At 37.5% G+C, this 26,959-nt stretch overlaps 1 protein-coding gene across 2 annotated transcripts in view; it reads left to right on the forward strand.

Moving 5' to 3' along the window:
* ITGBL1 (integrin subunit beta like 1) overlaps positions 1-26,959 on the forward strand; it is a 294,518-nt gene that overhangs the window by 2,981 nt on the left and 264,578 nt on the right. Inside the window, exons 2-3 of one of the 2 annotated variants that reach the window (XM_008957437.5) lie at positions 24,173-24,511; positions 25,471-25,688. In XM_008957437.5, the coding sequence (XP_008955685.5) occupies positions 24,173-24,511; positions 25,471-25,688 (557 nt within the window). Of the gene's footprint in view, positions 1-23,311; positions 24,512-25,470; positions 25,689-26,959 lie in introns of those variants that run through there. The other variant, XM_055096975.3, reaches the window with a different exon arrangement.

Below are 26,959 nucleotides of genomic sequence, written 5' to 3' on the forward strand. Positions count from 1 at the left end.
AGGCGTGAGCCACCATGCCTGGCTAATTTTTGTATCTTTAGTAGAGATGGGATTTCACTATGTTGGCCAGGCTGGTCTTGAACTCCTGATCTCAGGTGTTCCACCCACCTCAGCCTCCCAAAGTGCAGGGATTACAGATGTGAGCCACTGTGCTCAGCCTCTACAAGTAGTTTTTTCCAACCCTTATCCCCCTCCCTCCCTCCTCCCTCTTGTATTCCCCAGTGTCTCTTGTTCCCATCTTTATGTCCCTGTGTACCCAATGTTTAGCTCCCACTTGTAAGTGTGAACATGCAGTTTTCTGTTTTAGTTTCTTGTTTCTGCATTAGTTCACTTAAGTCCTTAGCTTCCTGTATATTAACTTCCCAGTCAAACCTTCACTATCTACCCCATCTAAAATGCCATCACCCCAATCCATATTTCTTATTTTTTCATTTAAAACAATCTTTACTCCTTAGTTCTTTTAGATACCCAACATTCTCTATATTTTACTTATCTTGCCCATTGTCCACACCACTGAAATAGAAGGTTCATCAGGGCAGGGGTTTTGTTTGTTTCACCCATTTGCTCTATCCTTAACACCTAGAACAGTGCTTAGCACATACTAGGCATTTAAAAATATGTATTGAATGAATAATGGAACAACTGCAGTCTTGGATCCTGTCTTTTAAGGACATAGACTAGTGTTTTAGAAATGCAGGACTGATGTAGCACAATTGAATTATTATGGAAATGTTGGAATAGCAAATTAGAATTACAGCTAAAAATAAATAAATTGCTAAACTTTGGGTCTGGCAAATAAGGGCATCTGTCAATAGTTTAAACAGGAGAGCAACCAATCATGCAAGTCAGTTGTAGAAGAGAGTGTACCTTGCACTGGAAGAAGAAAGCATAAACAGTACAAAGCATATTATTTCAGAGGATTTGTTCTCTACTCCCATAGTTTTACTTTTTAAAATTTAAAATATATGCTCTTTGAGAGTAGGGATTTCTGTCAGTTTAGTTCACTGCTATATTCTCTCCCTCAAAAGAGATCTTGTATATGCTGTGTGCAATAGTTACTTTTTGAATATGTGATATTATGAATATTGATGTTGACATTATTGTTGAGTAAATTAAATTATACATATGATTATGACATGAATATAGCTATAGCTTACTCAGCAAGTCTTTTAGTGAGATGGTCAATAGAAATCCATGATTCAACTGGATATCTTGATAGGCCACCTCGAATTAAGTCTTCAATGAACAATGTTTATAGAAAAGTGGATTTTGGTGTCAAAGCAAAAGCTACTGCAGAAATAAGCATCTCTTTTGTACATAAGTCTCTGCCTATCTACCAGGGTAGTTTAGAGGTATTCCCTATAAGTCACTTGTAGCAAAAGGTATGCTCTGTGCGTATATAGATGGAGCCACTAGTAGTCCAGCCTTTCTGTGAAGAAAACGGCACCCTCTATTATGGGGTGACTCAACACATATCAGGGATTATGGCTTGGAGAAAATATAGCAAGGCCTGGATTTCAGCCCCATGCATTCCCTCAGCCAGGTGTCTGTGCAGAGCATGACTTGCACAATCCGATATAGTGAGCTCATGTGTGGATGGCTTTCCAGAATGTTAGTTTGCATGTCTACTAGCGGTGCACCGTGAGCCTGCCTCACCCATCCTCTTCAGTGTTATAGTCTATAGTCTTTCCAGTTGAAATGATGAAAAATCATATCTCATTGTTTTGTTATTTTACCTTTTCTTGCTTACCTGGTGAGTTTGACTTTTGAACTACATTTTTATGTATTTATTGTTTTTATGACCTTTTTCTACAATTTGCTTATTTTGCTGGAAAACTAACATTTTATTATCAATTTGTAAAATTTGATAAGATATATGTTGCTATATATATGTGTAAATGTGTACGCATTTATACATATACACAAATTATGTATATGAAGACATATATGTTGCTATTATTTTGCCAAGCTTATTATAATACATAGAAGAATATACTTTTTCTCTTCAGTGGTTCTAACAGTTGTAGACTTTTAGTGAAAAACTGTTTTCAAAATCTTAAATTAGGAATTGTTAATAATTTTTTCATAAATTTTATAAATATTTCTCCCATTTAGTATAGGTTTTACTTTTTTTGTGATGTATCAAAAGTTCAGTAAACTCTGTTAGCCTTTTCCTTTGTGGTTTTTCCCTTTGTTTTTATGCTATTAACATGTATCAATATATTTATATTTATAAATCTATATCTAGCTTTGTTCCATTTAGAATTTAGTTAGAGTTTGGTATCAACTGAAGACTTAGGTCATTTTATTTTTAAAAAAAATAGCTGTCCAAATATTTCATCATAACCACTAATGTTTACTGTATTTAGAATATAAGGTTCAATTTTGATTTATCTTTTCTGTGATATGATGTAAATGTTAACTCTTGAACAAAATTTATTCCATTTTAAGTATCTTCCCCATAAAATGCACTTAAATAGTTAAAAGAAAAAGTCTTATTTGCCAACTGCCACTATTATAGTTCTTTTCTATTATGTATTAGTCATATTGTAATTATTTCTGCAAATTAATTTTGGAAAACCATTTTATGCCATCCACAAAAGTAACATGTTAAGATTTTTAGTGACATTTCATTAAGCATTTGAGTTACCCTGTGAGTAACTGACATCTTTGTTATTGTCTAGGAAGATGGCATAGCCCTTTTCATTGAGTTCTAATTTGATAGTTCACATTAAATTTATGTATTTTTTCTTATAAAGGCTCCATACATTTCATGCAGAAGTCATTCTTAAAAGTTTTAAATATTTGGATAACCATTGGCTCTGTGATTTTCCCTATTTATATCCAAATTTGTTATTGCTTTACGTAGATAAAATATCTAGTTTTGTACGTTTATCTTGTATTTGGCTACATTTCTGATCTCTTAAGAATTCTAAAAGTATTTAGTTCCTTCTGGATTCATGTATGTTGCTTATTACTTTGCCAAGCTTCATGTGAGGCATAAAAGAAGATACACTTTCTTTTCTCTTGAATGGTTTTAACATTGGTCTACCTCTAATGAAAAACTATTTCCCAGACCATAGGCTTGCCTGAGGTTTGCATGAACCTGGGGATGTGGAATGATTGGCAGAAACCATATTAACCACCTTCATATCCACTATAATTTCAACCAATGAGTACCACAGAGTGAGTTATGGTGAATCGTTTCCACAGAAGAAATTTCCTGAGAGATTTCAATCCTGTTATATATAAAAATTGTCAGAAGTAAACAGCACTAGGTCAAAAAAGTTTTCAACTTATGTCAGCTCCTTTAGCGCATACATGAGACCTATTTTGTTCATTTCTGTATCCCTAGAACCTAGAACAGGACTAGAAAATAGTAGAATTCAACATCTATTTCTTTATTGCTGTTGAATATAAATTTGGAGAAGTCAAATTGCCTATAGGAGAAAAATAACCTGATACTGACAAATCTATAGGCTTTGGAGTGTCTGCAGCATCTACTAGTGTGTATTTAGAGGGAATTTTTGATAAGACTCAAGATTTTGAGTGGCATTTTATTAAGCATTTGAATTACTTTGTAACTGACATCTTTGTTATTGTCTAGAAGAATGGCATAGCCCTTTTCATTGAAGTCTAATTTGATAGTTTGCATTATATTGATGTATTTTCTCTTATATGGGTTTCATACATTTCATGCAGAAGTCATTCTTAAAGAGTTTTGAATAAGACTCTTATCCAAAATTCCCTCTAAAAACACGTTAGTAGACATTGGTGGTTGTCTGACCAATTAGTTCTCTCTCCCCTTGGCCATGTGCTCAGGGCAAGGGCCAATCACCAACTCAAATGAACAGCCATGTTAATGCTGTTTCCGCCTTCAGTAGTTGTGTTAGGCATAGGCATATGACATAATTTTGTTCAACAAGGCTTGTGAGGTAGAGGGATCAGACCTTCTGAGAAAGATCTTTTTCATTCTTAAAAAGGAACATTAAGTCAGAGACACGCTTTACTTCCCAGAGGATATTCTGAGTGAGTTTTATGAGTTGGTGAGGTTTAGACTGGACACAGCCATCTGGTAACCATGAAGGGACAAGTCTGAGACCAGAGCCAACAGCCTGAGGATGAGGGGCAAACACAGAGGAAGAATCTGGGCCCCATGAGGTCAACAGTGAGCTGCTAAAATTAACCTGAAATTTCCCTGCTGGGAGACATTGTGTTGTGAAATAGTTTTATACCATCTTTTACTAGGTTTTCAGTTACCAGCAGTTGGATGCACCCTGTGATCCAATGGATACAAATGAGATTTAGAAGTGCACGTTAACTTAAATAAAATAAATAGCCTTGTCTAATGTATTAACGAGAAAGACATTTTTGTCTTATTTATGTGTCTTATATTCTTTGAAATGAAATAAATGACCATATATGCTTGTAAAGAGAGGGAGTCTACAGATATTTGGAGAAAGGACATTCTGGGTGGAGAGAACACAGAGTGCAAAGGACTTGAAGTTAAAGTGCATCCAGCAATCTCAAGGAAGAGTAAAGGGGTCCATGTGAGTGGAATAAGGTGAGCAAGGGAGAGAGGAGCAGGAGATGGGGCTCAGAGATAAGCAGGTGAGGTGCAGGTCATCGAATGGCTGTAGGTCATTCAAAAAACTTTGTTTTTTTATATTTCCCCAAGAAATGAAAAGATTTTCAGCAAAAGAGCACAGTGGTCTAATAATGGCTTAAGAATCATTCTGGCTAAGTTGTCTAAGGGGAATAAGGGCAGAAGCAGGGAGACCTGATTAGCTGTCTCCCGCTATTCGGGCAAGAGCAGATGTTGAGTTTGAGTGGGAGCGGTGGGGATGGTGAGATGTGCGCTGATGCAAAATCATTTCCAAAGGATCTGACAGGAATCACTGAAGGGTAGAGTGTGGGCAATGAGAGAGAACGTGGACTGTGAGGAGTCAAAGATCACCCTGAGGTTTTAGGCCTGAGCCTCTAGAAAAATGAAGTTATGATTTATTTAGATGGGGAGGGCTGTAGGAGGAGCAGGTTTAGATGTGGGGTAGGGGAAAAACAAGAGCTTGGTTTTGACATGTGAAACTTTGGATGCCTGTTAGATCTCCAAGAGAAGACTCTGAGTAGCATTTGTAATATAGACATATCACAAAAGATAGAAGTATGTATGTATATACACATGTGTGTACATACATATATATATGAATATATCATTTATAGAAATAGTCATATAGGAGTGTATGTAGTTATAAATCTGGTAGTCTTCAGCATAGAGATGGTGTTTAAATCCTAGAAACTGGATAAAATCACCTAGGAAATCTCTTTTCTATATAGAAATATAGAAGTGGTCCACAGTCAAGCATAGGGCATACAGTAGTTTCAAGGCCAAGGAGATGTGAATGGAGACACTCTGCATAAACAACTCCTTAAAAGAGTTTTGCTGTAAATGGAAAGAAAGAAATGATGTGACAATTGAAGAAGGAAGTACATCAAATAATTTTTTTTTTTTTTTTACAGTTGGGAGACATAACAGTACACTTTATGCTGAACTGGTGGACAGGCAAAACATGATAATGCAAAGACTGGTAAATAAAGCAAGCATTGCCCTTGTGGAGAGGAGTGGGATAGGATCCAGTGGACAAAGGAGGGCTGGCCTGCACTAGAAGGCAGGTGATTCATCCACTCATTCACACTAGCAGAAAAGAAGGCAGAGTGCAAGGTCCTAAAGGCAGGGAGTGGGTAGTTAGCTGGCACAAGCTTATGAAAATTTCTTCTAATTGATTTTATTTTATGTCAGTGAAATAGGAAGAAACTCATTAAGTGAAGGTGAGGATTGAAAAAAGATGTGTTGGAGGTTTGGGGAAAAGAAAGTTATGCATTAGTCAACTAGAAGAATGGAGGAGAAGCTGGATTGGACTGTGGGTGATTGCTAGAAATATTAAGAACCCATGAAGGAGAGCATCAGGATAAATAGCTAATGCACATGGGACTTAATACCTAGGTGATGGGTTGATAGGTGCAGCAAACCACCATGGCACACGTTCACTTAGGTAACAAACCTGCACGTCCTGCACTTGTATCCCGGAACTTAAAATATTAAAAAAGAACCCACTGGAAAGAATTGATCATGAAGTTAAAGTGAGATATGTACATTTTTGTCCTAGCCTTGCTCAGTTATGTGAGTGAATGTGATGATAATGCAGTCTGCTTTTGTCAGGATTGTGGTTTGGCCTGGAGAGTAATACAAAAATCTTCAAGTCCAGTGCCACGGTGGCAATGTCTCCTGTGGCTGTGTTTCCCTTAAGAAGTTTAAGTCAGATTCATGTGACTTTCTCAGGTCATTGTATCTTGTGTGCTAGCATAGAGCTTTCAGAACTCATCAGCCCTTCTGCTCATGAAACATACCTATCCTCAGAGAAAAGATGAAAAATGAAAAGATGTATCATCAAGGGAATAAATGAGCCATTTGGAACCACATCAAGTAAATAAAATATTTCTCTAAGAAATATGCATTGTGGTTTATCACCAAAACCATTGAACCTCATTAACCTCAGTGATAACGTACACAATTGGTTTTGAGATGTTTACAGCTGGAGTCTACCAAAACATAAGACTATTAGAGAGTAAAAGATATGGGAAATATATTCATTGGCTGGATACATTATTCTACATTAATATTTTCCAAAGGATTAATTTGGCCTCATCTTGGTTCAATACTGTCTTTTATGGTAATTAGCATATATCTTCTTATTTAGATTTTGAGGCTCTGAAAAAGAGGGCCTTATAAGGCTTCACATAGTCTTTTTTTTCTGTGTCTTGTACTTTTGTTTTTTTTAACCCAGTAAGGAGCTAAATCAGTATTTGCTTAATGAATTAACTACCAATTAATTCACAAATTCAGTTGTTCAAGTTTTAAGTGCTTTGTATGAATAATGGTCCCTTTGATGCAATGGCTATTTTTAGGGAGACAGTCAAATATTTTTATATTAGGAACTAAAAATTTTCCATTCCCTGACCAGAAATCAATCTCAAAACACAGCCATGATAATGTCTAATTATGAAACCACCAGGGAACCAAAGCTTCCTATTTTAGTGTGAAAATAAAATAGAGGATGATGTTGAATAAGTATGTCCTCATTAGCCTTCAAAACATTCTCACATTGTTGGACTGGAAAAACCCTAAGAGGCTGTTGGCTTTATCATCTACTTCCAGGCAGGATGATAACTAAATCATACCGAAAATATTGTTGCCTTTCTTAAATAAAAATCTTCAGTGAAAACTATTTTATAAAAATGTTTTAGTTATAAATTTTCATGATGCTGTATAACAAATTAAAAATTACAGACATGATCTGATTTTTATGTTTTTATCACATCAAACAATTGGTGTAATAAATCTTTGTAACTAAATTTTTGGACTCAAATAATGGTTTTCTTATTTGATATTTCATCATTGTTTAAATTTCCCAGAAGCAGGCTCTGAGATGAATATTTGTGTGCAATTTTAAAACAAGTGCTCCCAGGGGAGACTGACATCGAAGTAGAAGGAGGACAGGAGGTAGAAAAGAGAACTGTTCAGTCTCAGGCACAAGACCCACAGGGACTGGAACTTAGCATGATTATGTTTGGGGATTCTAAATTATAACTTATACCTCAGAGTTGTCTAAACCTAAGGCAGATTTGCAGTTTTTCACCCAACAGTCATTAGTTAATAGCTTTAGGAGGGTAAATAAGGAGGGGGGAATAAAAATAAACATTTAGGCACTTCTGACTCTGCATTTGTTGACAAAGTGGCTCGATAGTCTGAGGGCAGTGACCTGAAGTTCTACAGGAGCTGGCGCATCCCACCTATACCAACAGAAGTTGCGAATCTCGGGGAACCTGGACAAGGCAGCAGCTATGTCTGCTACCCATGGCAGGTGCCTTCAAGATGCTGAGAAAATACAGCCAACACATATAAAGCAGTTACAGTGCAGTGCAAAAATTAATTAACTAGTTGTCATTATAAGTTCAACATAAATTGAGACTGTGAAGATTATCCATATGGGCTGAATGACACTGATCAGACATTGAACTAAATATGTCTTTAAAAATGTGAAAGATTTAAGTACATGGAGAAGTAAGGGCATTTCAAGTAGATGCAAAAGCAAGATTTTTGAACATCAAGAAACAAGTGTTGAGGTGGAATTAGGAGTACACAAGGTTTGCTGGGAAAAGGAAGAAGCAAGATTGGGCAGGGGGAGCCATCAGACTTCTGTGCTGACCTGACATTGCCTCCGTGCCAGCCCTGTGGGAGGCCCTTGTTCTGTGATTGCCCTAAGATTATACTACATTTGGCTCAAATGGCTGGACTCTCAGATCACTGCTTTGTACAGCCAGAGACAGACCATCCTGAGAATATCGTGACCTTGGTTCAAACCTGTTTTTGAAGGGGTGAACAGCTGATGGCGTTCAGCCTACCCTACTCCTCCCAGCTGGTTAACAAGTACTTTTCTGAAGGCAATTCTACACTATATAGCTTTATTTTTGTTCTTATGGCTAAGTGCAAAATGTCAGAAATTACGAATGCTTGTGAGACAATATCAGGCTATTTGTAATGGAATAGAAACCACCTTGGTAATCATAAGAAATATTACAGATTGTGAGAAATATTCCTCGGGTCTGTCCTGCTTGTATTTCTCATCGTCTTGCAAACCTGGTGTCAGTCTTGATAGTACTTAATAGATGTACACTGAGTTTTTTTTTTTTTTTGAATAACTGAATGAGTCTAGGCATGTACTTGTTGCTATGGGAAGGGTATGGGGATGATCCAGTGTTCCAGCTGAATCAAAGAAAACCGAGTTACCTGAGAACACGTGGCAGGGAAGGAGAAAGAAGTAACTGAAGTGGAAAACAGATGGGTGCAGAATAAATTTTACCATCTTTATTCTTTGAACTAAGGCTAATTCTGTTCCAAAAGAAGCAATTGACTGTAAGCACAATGCTTTCTCTATAATCTACTAGCATGATTATCTTGGTTTGTATGCCTGACTTTTGCAAGCATCGTGTTTCCACCTCATGAAGTTGTTGTATGAGTTAAACAAGATAAAATATCACATCTTGTTTATTCCAACAGGCAATTATTTTGTTCACATTTTAGACAAATTTGAAATTGGATCAATAGCAATGAATGGCATTTTGCGATCTCTGTTGGTAAGTCACGATGATGCACAAACATCCAAAGCTCTGACTTTGAAATCTGCAAAACTGGTGTCAGGAACTTACAAGAAAATTCTGAGATAGTAGCAGAGCAAGTGAGTTGTGTTGAGCACGAGTGGGCCATGGTGACTCAACTGAGTTCAGGAAACTTCTAGAAGTTGGAATAAAAAATTGGGCAGCTATAGAAATATACAAAAAGCTCAGCACCAAAGGGATTTGGCTTCTTTCATAGGTTGTATTAAGTAAAACTGCATCACCTGCACTTAAGGACAATATATAATCAGAGGGTGATATATTGTATGAAAAACACAGTCATACGATTCCAAGTTGAAAAGTGAATAGTTGGACTCTCCAAAGGAGTTTTAGGAATATCTCAATTTATTTCACCTGTGTTTTCTTTTTATTTCTATATAATAATATGCCAATATAATGATGTTTTGGTAAACAAGGAACCACATATATGATAGGGATCCCATTAAGGTTATAAAACCATATTTTTACTGTTTCTTTTCTATATTTACATATGTTTAGATATACAGATACTTACTATTGTGTTACAGTTGTCTCCAGCATTCAGTACAGTAATGTCCCGTACAGATTTGCAGCCTGGAGGAAATAGGCTATACCATACAGCCCAGGTGCGTGGTAGGCTATCAGGGTGTGTATGTACACTCTGTGATGCTCACACAGTGATGAAATTGCCTAGTGATGCACTTCTCAGGGAAGACCCTGTTGTTAAGCAATGTAGAACTGTAATAGGGAGATATGACAAAAAATATACTTCTAAATAAGCCTAAAATATCTCTTTCAATAAATATAAAATTAAAATCTAACTGATAAGAGCACGTGTCATAGTTTAGTTTGCCACATTTTTTTCTTTTACAGTGGTACATAAAATGATGAAAAATCTCTCAATGGATGGTTGTATTTGATAAACTATGGCATGGAAAGTAATTGATACATCATAAGTTCTCAATGAAAGTGAATGGACTGGATTTTTTTTATTAGTTGTTACTTACCAATCTTCAAGAACTTAGGTAAGCCATTATAAAGAATTCTTTAGAATAACAAACACAATAAAAATAAAAATATAGAAGATAAACCATCCAGTTAATATCTTCTTGTTCCATAGTATAGATTTCTCATTAACAGAAAGAAGAATATGCTGTTTTTTTCTGCTTTTATGTCCAATCAATTATAAATAGACCTAGGAAGATAGTTAATTTAAAACATGACAATTAAAAAACAATGAACTGCATTTTCTTTCCATTGTATTAAATAGTCTTTCAGTACACCAGGACACTTCTAAGAATATTTAGGTTTTCAATAACTATTTAATGTGAAGCTTCATTTGACTCTACAATGCCAAACTGACTGATTTAGGGGCTAAAGTAACTGAAGGAACAAGTTGCTTGACCATTTCAACCAGAGCTTGAAAGGCAAGTGTAATTTATTGTGTTGCCTGGTCAAGAGGAAGGCAGAAGGTGATAGGAGAAGTGGTAACCGACTGGGCTACCCACAGAGGAGGTAACAAGCTGCTGGCTTTATCATTCAATACTTTTCTCAGTCAAGCTACTTTTTTTTTTTTTTTTTTTGGTTACTGGTCTTATATACCCCTCCTTTTTTCCGTAAAGAAATTCATATCTTACTGTTAGTAATTGATCTAGATTATTATATCAAATAAAAATTTCTATGACTAAATTTCATTTTCTGTTTATGAAAATGAAAAAGTTTTGTGCACAATTTTCATCACAATAAGGCAATGTTTATGGCAATTTGGTCAAAGAAATTACATCAAAATCCATATAATATCAGTTTTATAAGTTGAATATTATTATGGGAAAATGCTTGGGCTCTCATGTGGGCTTTTATACTGTGATTATTATTCCCATAACACGTTTTAGTGTCTTACACAACTCAGGACAGAGTCTGTTGACCCTGGCGCTAGCACACAACCTCATGAGCTTCTCTCTTCACCTATGGAACCTGTATTTAGTTTGTTGCCTGTGGTTCCCGAGTGTAGCTCTAGTGGACCAGGCTGTGTAGTGGGAAAGGTCTTGGCACAGAGTTCAGATCAAAGTACACATAAATGAAATATATTTTTAACTTCTGGAAACTTATGCTATATAAAATAGCTCTATATGAATGCCTATTAGCAGAAGACTCATACTTGTTTTCATCATTTCCAACTCTGATATGTATGTAGGATATATATATTTTTATTAATCTATTGTATATAATATATAAATAAAGCACCAATCCTATTGACACTATTCCACAAGATAAGGAAAGAGGGAATCCTCCCTAAATCATTCTACGAAGCCATTATCACACTAATACTAAAACCAGGAAAGGACATAACAAAAAAAGAAAACTATAGACCAATATCCCTGATGAACATAGACGCAAAAATACTTAACAAAATACTAGCTAACTGAATCCAATAGCATATCAAAAAGATAATCCGCAATGATCAAGTGGGTTTCATACCAGGGATGCAGGGATGATTTAACATACGCAAGTCAATAAATGTGATACATCACATAAACAGAATTATAAACAAATACCACATGATCATCTCAATAGATGCAAAAAAAGCATTTGACAAAATACAGCATCTTTTTATGATTAAAACTCTTAGCAAAATCGGCATACAAGGGACATACCTTAATGTAATAAAAGCCATCTATGACAAACCCACAGCCAACATAATAATGAGGAAAAGTTGAAAGCATTCCCTCTGAGAACTGGAATAAGACATGGATGCCCACTTTCACCACTTCTCTTCAACAGAGTACTGGAAGTCCTACCCAGAGCAATCAGCCAAGAGAAAAAAATAAATTGTATCCATATCAGTAAAGAGGAAGTCAAACTGTCACTGTTTGCTGATGATAATATTGTATACCTAGAAAACCATAAAGACTCCTCCAAAAAGCTCCTAGAACTTATAAATGACTTCAGCAAAGTTTCAGGATACAAAATTAATGTAAACAAATCAGTAGCTCTGCTATATACCAACAGCGACCAAGCTGAGAATCAAATCAAGAACTCAACCCCTTTTACAATAGCTGTAAAATAAAAATTAAAAAAATAAAAACCTTAGGAATATACCTAACCAAGGTCAATGACCTCTACAAGGAAAACTACAAAACACTGCTGAAAGAAATCACAGATGACACAAACAAATGGAAACACATCCCATGCTCATGGATGGGTAGAATCAATATTGTGAAATTGATCATACTGCCAAAAGCATCTACAAATTCAATGCAATTCCTATCAAAATGCTACCATCGTTCTTCACAGAACTACAAAAAAAATCCTAAAATTCATATGAAACTAAGAAAGAGCCCACATAACCAAAGCAAGACAAAGCAAAAAGAACAAATCTAGAGGCATCACATTACCTGATTTCAAACTCTACTATAAGGCCATAGTCACCAAAACAGCATGGTACTGTTATAAAAATAGGCACACAGACCAATGGAACAGAATAGAAATAAACCCAAATACTTACAGCCAACTGATCTTCGACAAAGCAAACAAAAACGTAAAGCAAGAAAGGATACCCTATTCAACAAATGGTGCTGGGATAGTTGGCAAGTCACATGGAGGAGAATGAAGCCAGATCCTCATCTCTCACCTTATATAAAAATCAACTCAACATGGATCAAGGACTTAAATTTAATACCTGAAACTATAAAAGTTCTAGAAGATAACATCAGAAAAACCCTTCTAGACATTGGCTTAGGCAAAGATTTAATGACCAAGAACCCCAAAGCAAATGGAACAAAAACAAAGATAAATAGGTGGGACTTAATTAAACTAAAGAGCTTTTGCATGGTAAAAGAAACAGTCAGCAGAGTAAACAGACAACCCACAGAGTGGGAGAAAAATCTTCACAATCTATACATCTGACAAAGGACAAATATTCAGAATCTACAAGGCTCTCAAACAAATCGGCAAGAAAAAAACAAACAATCCCATCAAAACTGGGTTAAGGATGTAAACAGACAATTCTCAAAAGAAGATATGCAAATGGCCAACCAATATATGAAAAAATGCTCAATATCACTAATGATCACGAAAATGCAAATCAAAACCACAATGCAATACCACCTTATTTTCACAAGAATTACCACAATCAAAAAATCATAGATGTTGGCATGGATGCAGTGAACAAGGAACACTTTTACACTGCTGGTGGGAATGTAAACTAGTACAACCAATATGGAAAACAGTGTGGAGATTCCTTAAAGAACTAAAAGTAGAACTATCATTTGCTCCACCAGTCACACTACTGGGTATCTACCCTGAGGAAAAGAAGTCATTATAAGAAAAAGATACTTGTACATACATGCTTATAGCAGCACAATTTGCAATTGCAAAAATATGGAACCAGCCCAAATGCCCATCAATCAATGAGTGGATAAAGAAACTATTATATATATATATATATACACTTAGCCATAAAAAGGAATACTACTTAGCCACAAAAAGGAATGAATTAATGGCACTTGCAGCAACCTGGATGGGAGAGCATTATTCTAAGTGAAGTAACCCAGGAAGGAAAAACCAAATATCGTATGTTCTCACTCATGAGTTGGGGGCTAAGATATGAGGATGCAAAGGCATAAGAATGATACAATAAACTTTGGGAACTTGGGGGAAAAGAGTAGGAATGGGGTGAGGGATAAAAGGCTACAAATGGGGTTCTGTGGATACTGCTTGGGTGATGGGTGCACCAAAATCTCACAAATCACCACTGAAGAACTTACTCATATAACCAAACACCATCTGTTTCCCAAAAACCTATTAAAATAAAAAATTTTAAATATATATAATATATTTTATATAATGTATATTATATATATTTTATATAATGTATATTATATATTATATAATATATTTTAATAGTACATAAAATATTTTGTTGTATGTTAAAATATATAATATATTATATTAAATATATAATATAAAACATACATATAAAACTTACATATTAGAGTTGGAAATGAAATATTTATATACATTCATATATAAATTATATGAATATATAAAACACATATGTATATATGTATGTTTATATATGTGTGTATAATATATGTGTGTGTCTGTATACACACGTGTACATATGTGTGTGTATGTGTATCTGTTCTTCATCTATTACTAGAAGACACTGTGGACAAATACATAATAAAAATATAATCATAGAAGTTCAGCATTAGAGAAAACTGATATTCCCTTCAAGCATGCCCTTGTGGAAACAGAATTTAGCAGGTTAAGAAACCTGGCCAAGGTCTTCAGCTATTGGATGACAAAGGCAGCAGCACAATTCATCTCTGAACGGTTAAGTCTCCATGCCACTTGTGTGCCTAGTTACATCCTCCTGCTTATTAACAGCTAAATACCACTTTAAGAATTAAAAGTCTATTCATTGGCATAAGAGTAATATTTATGTGATAAGTTTCTTTTCCCCTAAAGTCAATGAAAATGACTCCTAGATTTTTTTCCTAAAATTTCCTTCTAGCATCAACTAGAACTGCCGAAATATTCAGAAGAGTGAAAGAATATTTCTCATCCCAGAGACTCCTAATATTTCCAGGTGTTTTTGCTATGTGGGAGGGAAAAAAAGCCCTCTGGTTCTGTGCTAACATCTGGAAAAGATGTTAACTATACACCTTTTTTTTTTTTTTTTTTCTAATTCCACAGATCTGGCTCAGCTGAGAAGCTCTTTTTCTTGGAAATGCAAACTTACTTTTATTGCTGCCTGGGAATATCTAGCCTTCCTGAAAACTTTGGTGTGCCTTTTACTATTTGAAAACCTGGAAGGTGCCTTTGAGTGAAAATATTATTCAAGTAGGTTTTGAGTGAAATTGAGACTTTTTTAAAACTTCAAACTTGACTATAAGTGATTGTAACAATTAGTGCCACATATATATGGAGAGTTCAGTAGGTGCTGTTTATTATCTAACTGTGGATTGACTTTCTTGATGTTTTTTCATAATAGATAGAATTTTCTTTGTTTTTACATTTTAGTTGCCTAAATTCATCTCATTACTGCACATTGATTTTTGCCTTCCATTAAGCTTGAAATACTCTCATTTAGTTCAAAAGGTTGAGTTTAATCAACATGTTATTAAAATTTTTAAACCATTTATTATTCATTTATTCTATACTTCATTCTGTCAGCAAATACTTGTTGAGGCTTTTCTCTGTGCAAGATACTGGAGTTACAGCAAAGAACAAGAGAGAAATGGTCCCTGCTTTCACGGAACTTGCATTGAAATGGGGGAGTAGTAGATTATTCACAAGTAGATAAAGATATGGAAACAATAATATTAGATACTTGTAAGTACTATCAATAAAATAGGATAAAGGGTGCTTGGACAGGGGAGTGGCTTTAGACAGCACAATCAGGGATCAGCCTCCTCTTTCAGAAGGTGGCATTCGAAGAGAAGCCACTCAGCATGTAACCTGGGGGAGAGGGATCCTTGCAAAGGGGGCACTGAGGCAAAGAACAAGCTTAGGATGTTCTAGAAACGTGAGAAACAGAAAGCCTCTGAATGGTTGGAGAGTAGTGAGTAAGGGGAAGAGTAATGAGAGATGAGGTTAGACAGGCTGACGGAGCCACATCACGCAAGGCTTTGTAGGATTTGGGAAGTAAGTAATCAACAGAAATTTATGGAGCAATGTAATAATGGGAGGAAGAATCAGTGAAAGAGTGAGTGGAGATGGAAGGAAGGAATGAAGGAAGGGAGATATTGTGTAAAGATACACTGATTTTGCAGAGAAATTAAAATACCTAGAACTGAATTGGACAAGAATATTCTGCCTTTTCCAAGCATAGTAATGGTCAGAGCACGGCATACCTTGGTCTGAGTTGATATAGGTAATACGATAGGGGAGCGGGCAGCTGGAAAACGGAAACAAGTTCACAAAAAGAGATACACACATTTGAAACTGCTTTAACCAGTACTATCTGTATTCGTGGTTATTCGAATTGCTTCAACATGTGTATAATGTGTAGTGTGGTATGTGTATGCATACATTGATCCGTATTTGTATCATACTTTAGATGTGCTTTATCAGTATAATGAATATTAGAATCAGTTTTTAATTGGTGGGATATATGTTGTTTAAGTTAAGGGGTTGGCTTGGAGTGATGCTCTTGCATAAATAAAGTGTTAAAACCAGCCAGCCCATCAGTTACACCAGCTTTGAGGTACATGAGGTCTGGAGGCCATGGGTTCTGGTTCTATTCACTAAAGACCTTGACCACAAGAGATTTGCCAATCCTGTGGGTGGTAAAAATGCCACTGAATATGCTTCAGAAGATTCAGAGGGAAGCTTCTATACAAAGCTTAGGTTGGTATATCAGAAGACAGAGGGGTAGGGATATTACTTTTCCAGATAGGCTGTGTGACCACTCTTGCATGTTTGCTGATAAATGCCTACGTGTTTGGCTATTTCAGGTCTGAGGCTCGTTTTCCTTGTGACAAATGCCTAATAGTTTGTGGGGCAGAAACTTACAGCTCTCCTTTCTCCCTCTGTTGGGAACCACCTGATACTGCTGATGTTGCCAAAAATCCATCTGAATGACCAAACCAGTTTGTGTTGGTCAACTAAGTCAGTGTCCAAAAAAAAGCAAACAAGTGAACAACAGGGCTTGGTATGATTATTTAAGATTTTCTAGCCCTGGGGAGATCTTTATCCACACCCACATTTTGATGGACAGTAAGGACTGCTGTCATGTTTGTTCACGTTTACATTTCTGCAGTCTCAGACCAGTCCTTGGAGAAGCTTGAAGGGGTCAAACTGTCATATTCTCCCAAAGAATCTACTGGAGAAGTTATAATAATAATGCTTAGTATCTCACAATTCAACTTGCCTTTAAAGCCCGGCATCACTTTAAAGTAAAAGAAAAGAGAGATTGTATCCAGACAAGCCATAATTAAAGAAAGGGTTTAGCCTAGAAAGAGCTTTGATCTCCGATGATGAATAGAAGTGTATGACTAGAAATAAAGCAACAAAGACTGGATTTACCAAGATTTCCAGTCATTTGCTACTAAAATCTTGAGGAAATTTACCATCTTATGCTTGCATTTCAGCCCCTGAAATGGAAGCGTCATGGGAATGCTTTCTGTAGTGGGGATGTTTGCACAATGAGTTTATTAATTGATGCATGTAGACAAGAGACTGTTGGGTGGTGCTAGGAAGAAGAAACCAGCACCCTCAGAGAAGAGGTAGGGGTAGTGCCCTGCCCCGTGCAGAGTGGACTTTACTGAATAGAACTTCATACCCTAAGAACTGGATTGCCCCTCATCACTCTGTGGTCTTGGTATACATATGAATCGCATTATTTTTAAGGGAATATGATCCTTGAAAACAGTTTTAAAAGACAAATGATGCACTACTAATAGACTTATGTAGGAATCCCCTGTCCCATCCTCCTACCTCCAGTGTGGCTACCCTGAAGCAAGAACCTTCAACTTCTCTACCCTGAATCAACTGCAGTGCCATTCTCCCCAATGGCATTTACCTCCATGTTTCTAAGTATGTGTTTGTGCTGCTTGTGGTTGATTTATGGTAGAGAAGACTTTAGCTCTCTCATATTACCATTCCATTTCCTCTATACCCCTGCTTCCTAATTTGGTGATATTACCAGTTTTCTATTTGCTTGGTTGTCTATGTACATATGGTTTGTTTTCCCCTTAATCCAGTGCTTCTACTTGTCAAATTTATCATGTCAGATCTGGTAGGTCCATTTTCTGTTCTCTTGAAGATCTGCCTTCTAAAGCCTCACATTGTTATATAGCAGTCGAGAGTGGTTGTTCTGCAACATAGAACTTGCCTTTGAAATTCCCCTTAACTTCATTATTTGTTCTTATTTTCATTTTTCTTCTGAGATTTATCTGAATTCCTGGATCCCATGTCTTCCCTGTCTTGATTTTTTGACCTGACAGTAGTGAATCAGATCTTCTATCAGCTTCCCAGGAAGGGGGCCAGGATGAAACATTTTTAAAAACCAATATATCTGAAAGTATTTTAATTAGCATGTATGTTGGATATAGAATTATGGGCTGAAAATCACCATCATTCTGAATTCCAAAAAAATTGCTTCCAATGTTACTATTAAAGCATCCAATACCACTCTAGTTCCTGGTTCTCTGTATGTGACCATTTATTCTCTTTTGGAAAGTTTTTTAAAAATATTACTTTCCTATTATTCTGAAATTTCCCCAAGATGTTCCTTGGTTTCCATCATTTTCATTCATCTTTTTACCTGTAAAGTGAGACTATCCAATATGGAAACTCATGGTCTTCAGTTTGGGGAAATTTTCTTGAACTTTTCTTCAATAATTTTATCCCCTTTATTATTTTTCCTATTCCCTTTCCAGAACTCCTATCAGTTAGACGTCAAATCTCATAGATCAGTCATTTAATTTTTTAGGCTTTATTTGTATCAATGTTTTGGCTTTCATTTTTAGGAAACTTCTCCTCATTTATTTTTCAACCCTTTTAATGACTTCTTTCCAGCTAATTTATAATTCACTTTTTTGGCACTGCATTCATTTTTGATTGTCCTATTTTTATGGCTGCACATTTTTGCAAGCCCGGATCTTCTTAGCTCTCTGAGGAGAGGGATTATACTTTCTTACTTAAGTTGCTTCCTGTTGCCTTCATCATCTATGTCATCTGAGTTTCTTTCATTTGTGCTTTGTTTTTTTAGTTGTTTGTTTTGACTTGGGCCTTTTATTTTGGAGGGGCTCCTTCAAGTTCTGGTGCCTAGTAATCCTTAGCAATCTTTTTATTAAAAGTGTGGTTTTGAAAGTCAGAGTGTAAATTCACAGTATCTTAGTAGGACCTATTGAGGGTGAGCTCCACCACAGATAATTTTTTTATGAAAGCCTCAAATATTCACATTCATATCCATTGTGTGTTTATATATATATATATATATATATATATATATATATATGTTCAGTTTTCTAAAAACTAACAATTTAATCGATAGCCCCTGAGGGAAATAAGACTGGTATAGGCCAAGTAAGGAAACAGGGTGGATTATCACTGTTCAGTTGGCTCAGTTTCACTTAATTCCTATTTTCTTTCATACTGCCTTCTGCCGTGTCCAGTATTCCTGAGTCTAAAGCCTGGGGTCTGAATTGGGAAAGAGGTAACTTCCTATCTGAAAGATCACAGGTGAAAATCTGAGGTCAAATTTCTCCTGTAAGAGTATTTATACAAATCTTCTTGTTAACCTCACACCTCACACCTCACACATCTTGTCGCTTTCAGTTTTTGAATCTTTGAGTCTTTTCTGCATTGTTGACAGAAGCACAATGATGGAGCTGTCCAGCTCTACAGTTTCCATATATGAGAGGCTTAATTATGTCAATACTGTTGGAGGTAGAGATTAGGGAACTGTCTTGAATCTGAGTGACCAGCCTCTGGGAAGCCTGTCCTCTTATGCACAGGGCAAGTCTCGGTGAGAGGGGCAGCTGTGACTCATCAGCAGTTACTACTGTCATCAGCGAGATGGGTGGATACATGGGCCCCGGAGGGGGGATCTGGGAGGAACCACAACATCCACTAGGGAGACAGTCAGAGTCCAAATACAAAGTAACTTATGAACTCAGAGAGTATTTGGACTTTATACTATAAACAATGGAGAGCTACTACAATATTTTCAATAGGGAATGGACATGATGAAATTTGCATGCTAGAAAGATGTCCTAGGGAGCAGGATAAATGTAGACACAAAAAGATAAGAATAAATGCAGAGAGACCAGTTGGGAGGCTATGGCAATAGTGTACGAGGTATAAGATGAAGATCTGAAATAAATACATTGAAGTGGAAGGCTAGATTACTAAGAGGTGGGCTCAATGTGATTCAGGGATTTACCAGAAAATCCAGATGAATTGTAGACAGGAACCAAAGGTAACTCTCACAATTATGTCTACAGGGAATAAGTTAAAATGATATGATTAACAAAAATTGGGAATATAGGAAAAGGATCTGGTGTTATATAGATTCAAGCTGAATCCACAATCATCTCAGGGGGATACCTAAGGCCAAAATGTCATCTGACAATTGATCCAGAATCCACTATATCACCTGCATCCTTTGTTGACTCATAAATTTATTATTCATGTTGTACATTATTTTTAGTTATTTTTGCCATAAATATATATCGAGTATGTAATATGTATTGGGCACTATTTTAGATGATGGCAGAAAAAAGTGGTAGCCTATTTAATGGTAAACTAAGAATAGTAAAGCAACCGATGGGATCTTTCATAATATTTTTCTGGGCAAAATGAAGAAATAGGTTCATATCAGACAACTCAGTACACTTGTAAGTGGTTGGATGGCCTCTTCAATATGTGCTAAGAGGCTAATATTGTCTTAAGAAAGATTGTATCTAAACTTGGTCCTCAGCCTAATTTTTTTTTCAAATATCTTCTTAATTATTTGAATAAAGGTACTGATTGTGTGCTCATCATATTACTTTTGAGAGGGTGAAATAAATATAAAACAAGTAACCATAGTTATTTTTACTGACTGGATAAAAGAACAAAGCTTAGATGAAAAATAATAAAGATAAATATCAATTTGTGTTTGGGGAAAAATACACTTATAAAAGCACACAACTGGGACAACGTGGCATTCAAAAAAGTGAATATGACCTTCAGTTTTATTGGGAGAAATATAGCATATGAAACAAGAATGCTGAAAGTACTGATCTATTCCACATCCATTAGGCCACAGCTTCTTGAATGGTTTCAGTTGTATATATCATACTTTCCAAAAGGCATCCATCCCAGAAAAAGCAAAAATGCTCAGAAAATCAGGGCTTTAAAAGCTTGAAGTCATAATACGTAAGGAAGAGGTGAAGGCAATGAAAATATTTATCTTTAAGAAGTGTAGAATTGTTTGGGGGTTATATGGACTGGGGAATATACTATTACATCATTGAATATTTGATTCAAGGCTTGTGGCTAGAATATTATTTTAAATGTCTTCTTAGAGTAGACCTGGAACCAAGGGGTGAAACCTTAAAGCAATTCTCAGAAAAGGATGTGGTCCTCTTAATTTTTGTTTTTTTTACCAAGGCCACCTAATTACTTGGCAAATATACGGTATGTTATCAACAAATTTAGTTTTGAACTAGACAACCTTTAAAAAATACCTTGAAGGCTGAAATTCTCTGATTGTGTAACCTGAGGACTGAAGGACTCCATTCAAGGACTAGGGTGTTTTCAATCTTTTTGAATTCAGTTCCAGATGCACCCGGTCCTTTCAGGCACCCTTCATTATGCATCCAACCCACTGCTGTGTCCCCAGCCAGCAGAAGTGAGAAACTCAGGACCTTTCTTGGCACATGTGCATCCTTGAGGTTCTGAAAACTGGGAAAATGGAAGGAGTAGGTGTTTCCAAGGCATTCAATACTTTGGTTAAAAAAAAAAAAGAATGCTAAAAGGCATAAATTTAAAGTTACCCTTTGATTTTGACAGAGTTTCTGTGGATCCAAGACTTTCGACTGAGTCACCAAGTCAGCCACAATATAACTATTTCAACTGACTGGGAATATTATTTCTGAGTCATAGTAATTTAATGATCTGAACATTTATATTCTCTCAGTTACCTAGTACATACTAACTTCATTTCAAAGGTGAATAATATATTAAAGAGAATATTGCTTATTGAATACTACACTGTATGAAAATACTACAGGTTAAAAAATCACTTAAATCCATTAAAAATGTTCAAACATCAAGTCCCTATATCATAATAAATTTTCCCTCAGAAAATATGCAAGGAGTAAACAATACATGACTCATTTATTAAAGCTTCCATGTTTTTATTGCAAATTCCTAGTCAGGCTTTGGAATAGATACTTCCCTTCTATCATTACCACATTCTCTGAGTCACTAGGTTTCTAGATGTTGACAGGAAAGCCTGTTCCTATGTCCTTGTACTATCACACGTGGGCAGGATAAAATGTAACTCTAGAATTTGTACTAAAGGTGGGTGGAAATTCCACTCTTAGATCCAGGCACCCTCAGGCGTCAGCCCTGAGCCCTGTGCTTTGCAGACTTCTCAAGCTATTATTATGTAAAAATAGATATCTTGGGATATTATTCAAATGCACTCTGTGATTCCTTAGAGCTGGGGTTGGGGCCTGAGAAGTTGCATTTCCATAAGTTCCCAAATGATGCTGCTGTTGCTGCAGGTCCATGGACCACGCTTTAAGAACAACTGACTTAGTAATTCCCATTCTGTCTCTTTTAGACAGGCCCTTCCCCCACAGGCTGTAGTTCATGTGACTTAGGGAACCTGCCAACTCAGAACCTGTGTCCTTTTTTTCTAAGCCGCACTTTCGTTATCCAAGACCCCAGAATTACCTGTCCAGACATCCTCCCAAAACTGTGCATACCTGTCCCCAGTCTGTCCTTGCAATAGAAGACTCCACCAGTGTGTACACACCTGTATTAAGCGTGGCCAGAAAATCAGCTATTTGAAAAAGGTTAAATTGTGTGGGTAGGGGTTGGGTGGTGGGGGGACACACAGATGCGCCCCATGCAAAACCTCCCCTATTACAGGGTGGAGATTGGGGTAGAAACAGAAATGTACTATGATTAGAGGACCTTCACTGTCTTCTTGCTCCAGCAGGCTAGTGTTGTGGTGGTCTTACCCTTATACCTACTTATATATAAAGGACAGGGAGAAATCTCATCCTGTTATGGCTCATCCCTGATTTTAAGGATCTGGGACCACAGATGATTCTTGGATGGTTCTATTTCATGAGGAAGGATTGCATGTACAGTGCTCTTCTTAGGGTGAATGAAAAATGTTTTCCCCCTTCCATATAACCCTCTACACATTTTCCCAGATGACCATAAATGTAGGGGATAGTGTATGCACTTTGGATTTGAGCTGAAATACGACTAACTTCCTGTGTGAATTTGAGCAAGTCAGTTGACCTCTTTGCCCTCAGTTTCTTTATCTTTAAAATGGGAGTAAGAATGTCTCCCTGTTCTCTTCCATCTCCTTCTTATTTCCACCCAATTTAATTCGATGCTTTTTTCAGTTTTTTGTTCAGATGCTACCATCTTTGATTAGATCAAGTGCCTGTATCTCATCTGGAAGTAACTTGTCACTGCACTTGCAACCCTTCGTTCTTTTTTTTTTTTTTTGTGGTTTTGTCTTGATTAATGTCTTTCTAGCTCATTGGACTCTGAAAGAGCAGGGATCATGTCTCCTTAGTTCCCTGTTATATTCATTCTATCTTGCACAAAACCTGGCACCTGATAGATGCTAAATCCCCATTTGCTAATGCATAAATAAATGTGTGATTATTGTCATAATTAGAGAAAACATACTAAATGACTGGCACATAGTAGGTGCTTAGTAAATGACACCAATTGTTTTTCAGTGCAATTTGTGCTATAAATAAACACTTAATTTTCTTTTCTCACATTTGATATATGGGGAGAATGGGGTGAATTTGAGACAACTACAATTTAAACTGTCCAAGTCACCAAAAAAATGTGGTGTGATAAGCTACTGGCCTAAACAGCTGGAAGCATGACACGCTTTTTAAAGACTAAAGAAATGAAATATCCAGTTTAAATCAAAGGATAATAAATGCAAGAAAAAGTTATGTTTGCCAGATTTCCTTGCCCCGGCCCCAACCCAAATTCCAAAGACTGCATCTTCTTTAAAAGCGTGTGGTGAAAGTAATTCCCTACCCAAGCGTTCCCACTGCTGTCACTGGCCTCACCCTTCTTCTGCACAACTCAGGGATTATTTTAAAGGTCTCTTTAATATCGGCCAGTCCAAATATTCTCGTCAAATATTTCTGTGGCCTGTACTTGAAATCTGTGAACAGGACACTTTTTTTTTTTTTAATGTCAAAATAAACCATCTGCTTGTACAACTGTTTCTAATTACTTCCCTGCCTAGACTCTCCACTGAGGGGTTTGGCACCAGCACCCCGCCCAGAGCAGTGCCGCTGCCCAAATCCTCGCAGGCAGCTCATCAACGCAATTGCAACTCCGGCTGGAGCCCCGGACCTGCAAGCCTGGGTGTCCGTGGGTCCGTCTGCCCAGCCATCTGCTGGTGGCACCTCTCCCTCCTGCCGCCTGCCTCGGTGAACCCCACCTTGCAGAAGTGCAGCTCGCCCGGAGCAGCCCAGGAGCTCAGCATGCGTCCCCCAGGCTTCAGGAACTTCTTGCTGCTGGTGTCCTCCCTTCTCTTTGCTGGGTTGTCAGCTGTTCCTCAAAGCTTCTCGCCATCTCTGAGGTAAGTTTGGTTTGTTATTCTTCAGTACAGACCTGCCCTGCTTATGCGGCAGGGCTCAAGCTTGCAGGATGGCTGATGGCTGCCCTAAGCCAAGAGCTGTGACTAAATTGGACAAGGGATAAACTGTTTTCAACCTGTTCCTTTTCCTCTCCTTATATCTACACTGTGTATTGCCTCATGTCTGTCCTTTGGCTTTTCCTTTGGAAAAATGCAATCATTGAATAAAAATATAATTTTCTCTTCTGCAAATACATATCAGGAGGAATTCCTGCTGCGAGTTAAAATTCTATGTGTATCAGTATCTTCTCACAACATATAAAGCAGAATGATCTCTGTTTCCCAATAGCAGCAACAGGAGGTCTGTATTACATTTTGTATCACATCCTGAAAGAGACTGAGGCACACTGCAATAGTGAAACTAAACTTTTTAAAAGTAGAGTTCCTAAAGACTGCTTAATGCAAATTATGCCCGATGCTATCATAACATGTCTAACTCTTTCTATAAATTCACCTCTTCTCTTCTATAACATAAGTGCCCATTGGCCATCAGATAGCAGTGGGACGTTTTTTAAAGGAGAACTGAAAAGTCAGCTGAGTGTCATTACCTTGGATTACTTTGTATTTAATCTAAATGTGCATATAAGATTTAGTGATAAACTACCAAAGAGCAGGGCAGATCACCTCTGTCCACCTGGAGGAAGGACCTGTGTCCGGGGGCAGGCCACCCATTACACATTTTGGGCCCTGGTCATTTCTCTGGTGGGTGATACCTGTTTGCTTGGGAAAATACAGCCTTTCCAGGCAGCGCTTGGACCCCAGAGAGATGTGGGCCTCAGGCGTCCTGTTCTTGGGGTTGTACGTCTGCACCTGGAGGGGACATTGGGGAGGAAACGTGGGTTCGGAGCAGGGGGCGGCGTCCGCGTCTGACCCGGCCTGCCGGTTGCTTGTCGCCCGCGCAGGAGCTGGCCGGGCGCCGCCTGCAGGCTGTCCCGGGCCGAGTCGGAGCGACGCTGCCGCGCACCTGGGCAGCCCCCGGGGGCCGCGCTGTGCCACGGCCGGGGCCGCTGCGACTGCGGCGTCTGCATCTGCCACGTGACTGAGCCGGGCATGTTCTTCGGGCCCCTGTGTGAGTGCCATGAGTGGGTGTGCGAGACCTACGACGGGAGCATCTGTGCAGGTAAGGGGGCGGCGCTGTCTCCCTCGGGAGGTCGAAACTCCTCTTCTGGGATTTCTGCCACTCCTTAGAAGAGTGAAGGGTGGGGACACGCCTCCCTTCACATAAGCACCAATTAAGTTACTGCGATTGTCACACTTTGGCTAGTTAATTCTGGCATCATTTATCACAATACTTTTATCCCCCAGGCTCTGAACTTGAATGGAAGTAATGCTTTAAAAATTCATTCACTTAATTATATATTTTATTGTAATTACGATTTTTTAAAGATGGGATCTTGCTATGTTGCCCTGGCTGGTCCCCCCAACTCCTGGAATCAAGCTATCCTCCCTCCTGAGCTTCCCAAAATGTTGGGATTACAGGCGTGAGCCACTGCACCTGGCCGTCATTTGCTTAATTCTAAAATCTCTAGAGTTCCTCATTACAGACTAAATTCCCCAATGTCCTCACAAATGGAGTTATTTTACTGGGTTCTCCTATCCCTATCAAGAATGTTAATGATAATATTTGTAGATCTTAGGCCTGTATTTTATTTTACCTAGGAAACAGTGGGAGCGGGAATGTATTATTTTCCTCCATTCTAGGGAGGCAGGTTTTGTCTTTGAAGCCTGATTTGCCCTCTCATCATTAGAATATAGTTCACAGGCAGGAGTGCATATCAGAAAACTGTAACAAGGAAAAAAGTAAACAGGCACATATTTACTTAGAATGACTGTTCTTGCATTGTTCTAGCTGCTTGAATTTTTGAGTTGCAATGAAACTTGCTGTTTTCTAAGGGTGGAGTGAAAATACATTCATTTCCCTTGCACATTTTTAAGGAGTGATTCAGGTTCTGATATTGGAAAGGGTCAAAAAATTCCTTCCCAGAGAACACCCTTAACCTCTTTACCTGTGTCATTTTACTTAAGGCCAAGAGCTTCAATTAGTGCCTTGTGAGTGACACAGAACTCCATTAGTGAAAGCACAACACAATGCATTCCAGCCAGGGTTTGGCAAATTTGTAGGAAAAACTAGCCACTTATTTTACCCTCAATGTAGCTAAGAATAATAAGACAGCCAACACTAACATAGAAAGATCAAGAATGAGTTTATAGCAAAATATTTTTTTCTTGGATCCTGGGCCCAGTAGTGTATAAGTTAGGTTACTTAATATGCAGGCTGCTTGGCAATGCAAAAAATAGTCATAGAAGAAATTTGGAGGGGCGCAGGTGCATCTACTTGATTTGTTTTCCCTGTGAAGGCTGTGGATCGACTCTTTAAAAATACTGAATGCT

Source organism: Pan paniscus, chromosome 14 (assembly GCF_029289425.2).
Source record: "Pan paniscus chromosome 14, NHGRI_mPanPan1-v2.0_pri, whole genome shotgun sequence".
Classification (NCBI taxonomy): Eukaryota; Metazoa; Chordata; class Mammalia; order Primates; family Hominidae; genus Pan; species Pan paniscus.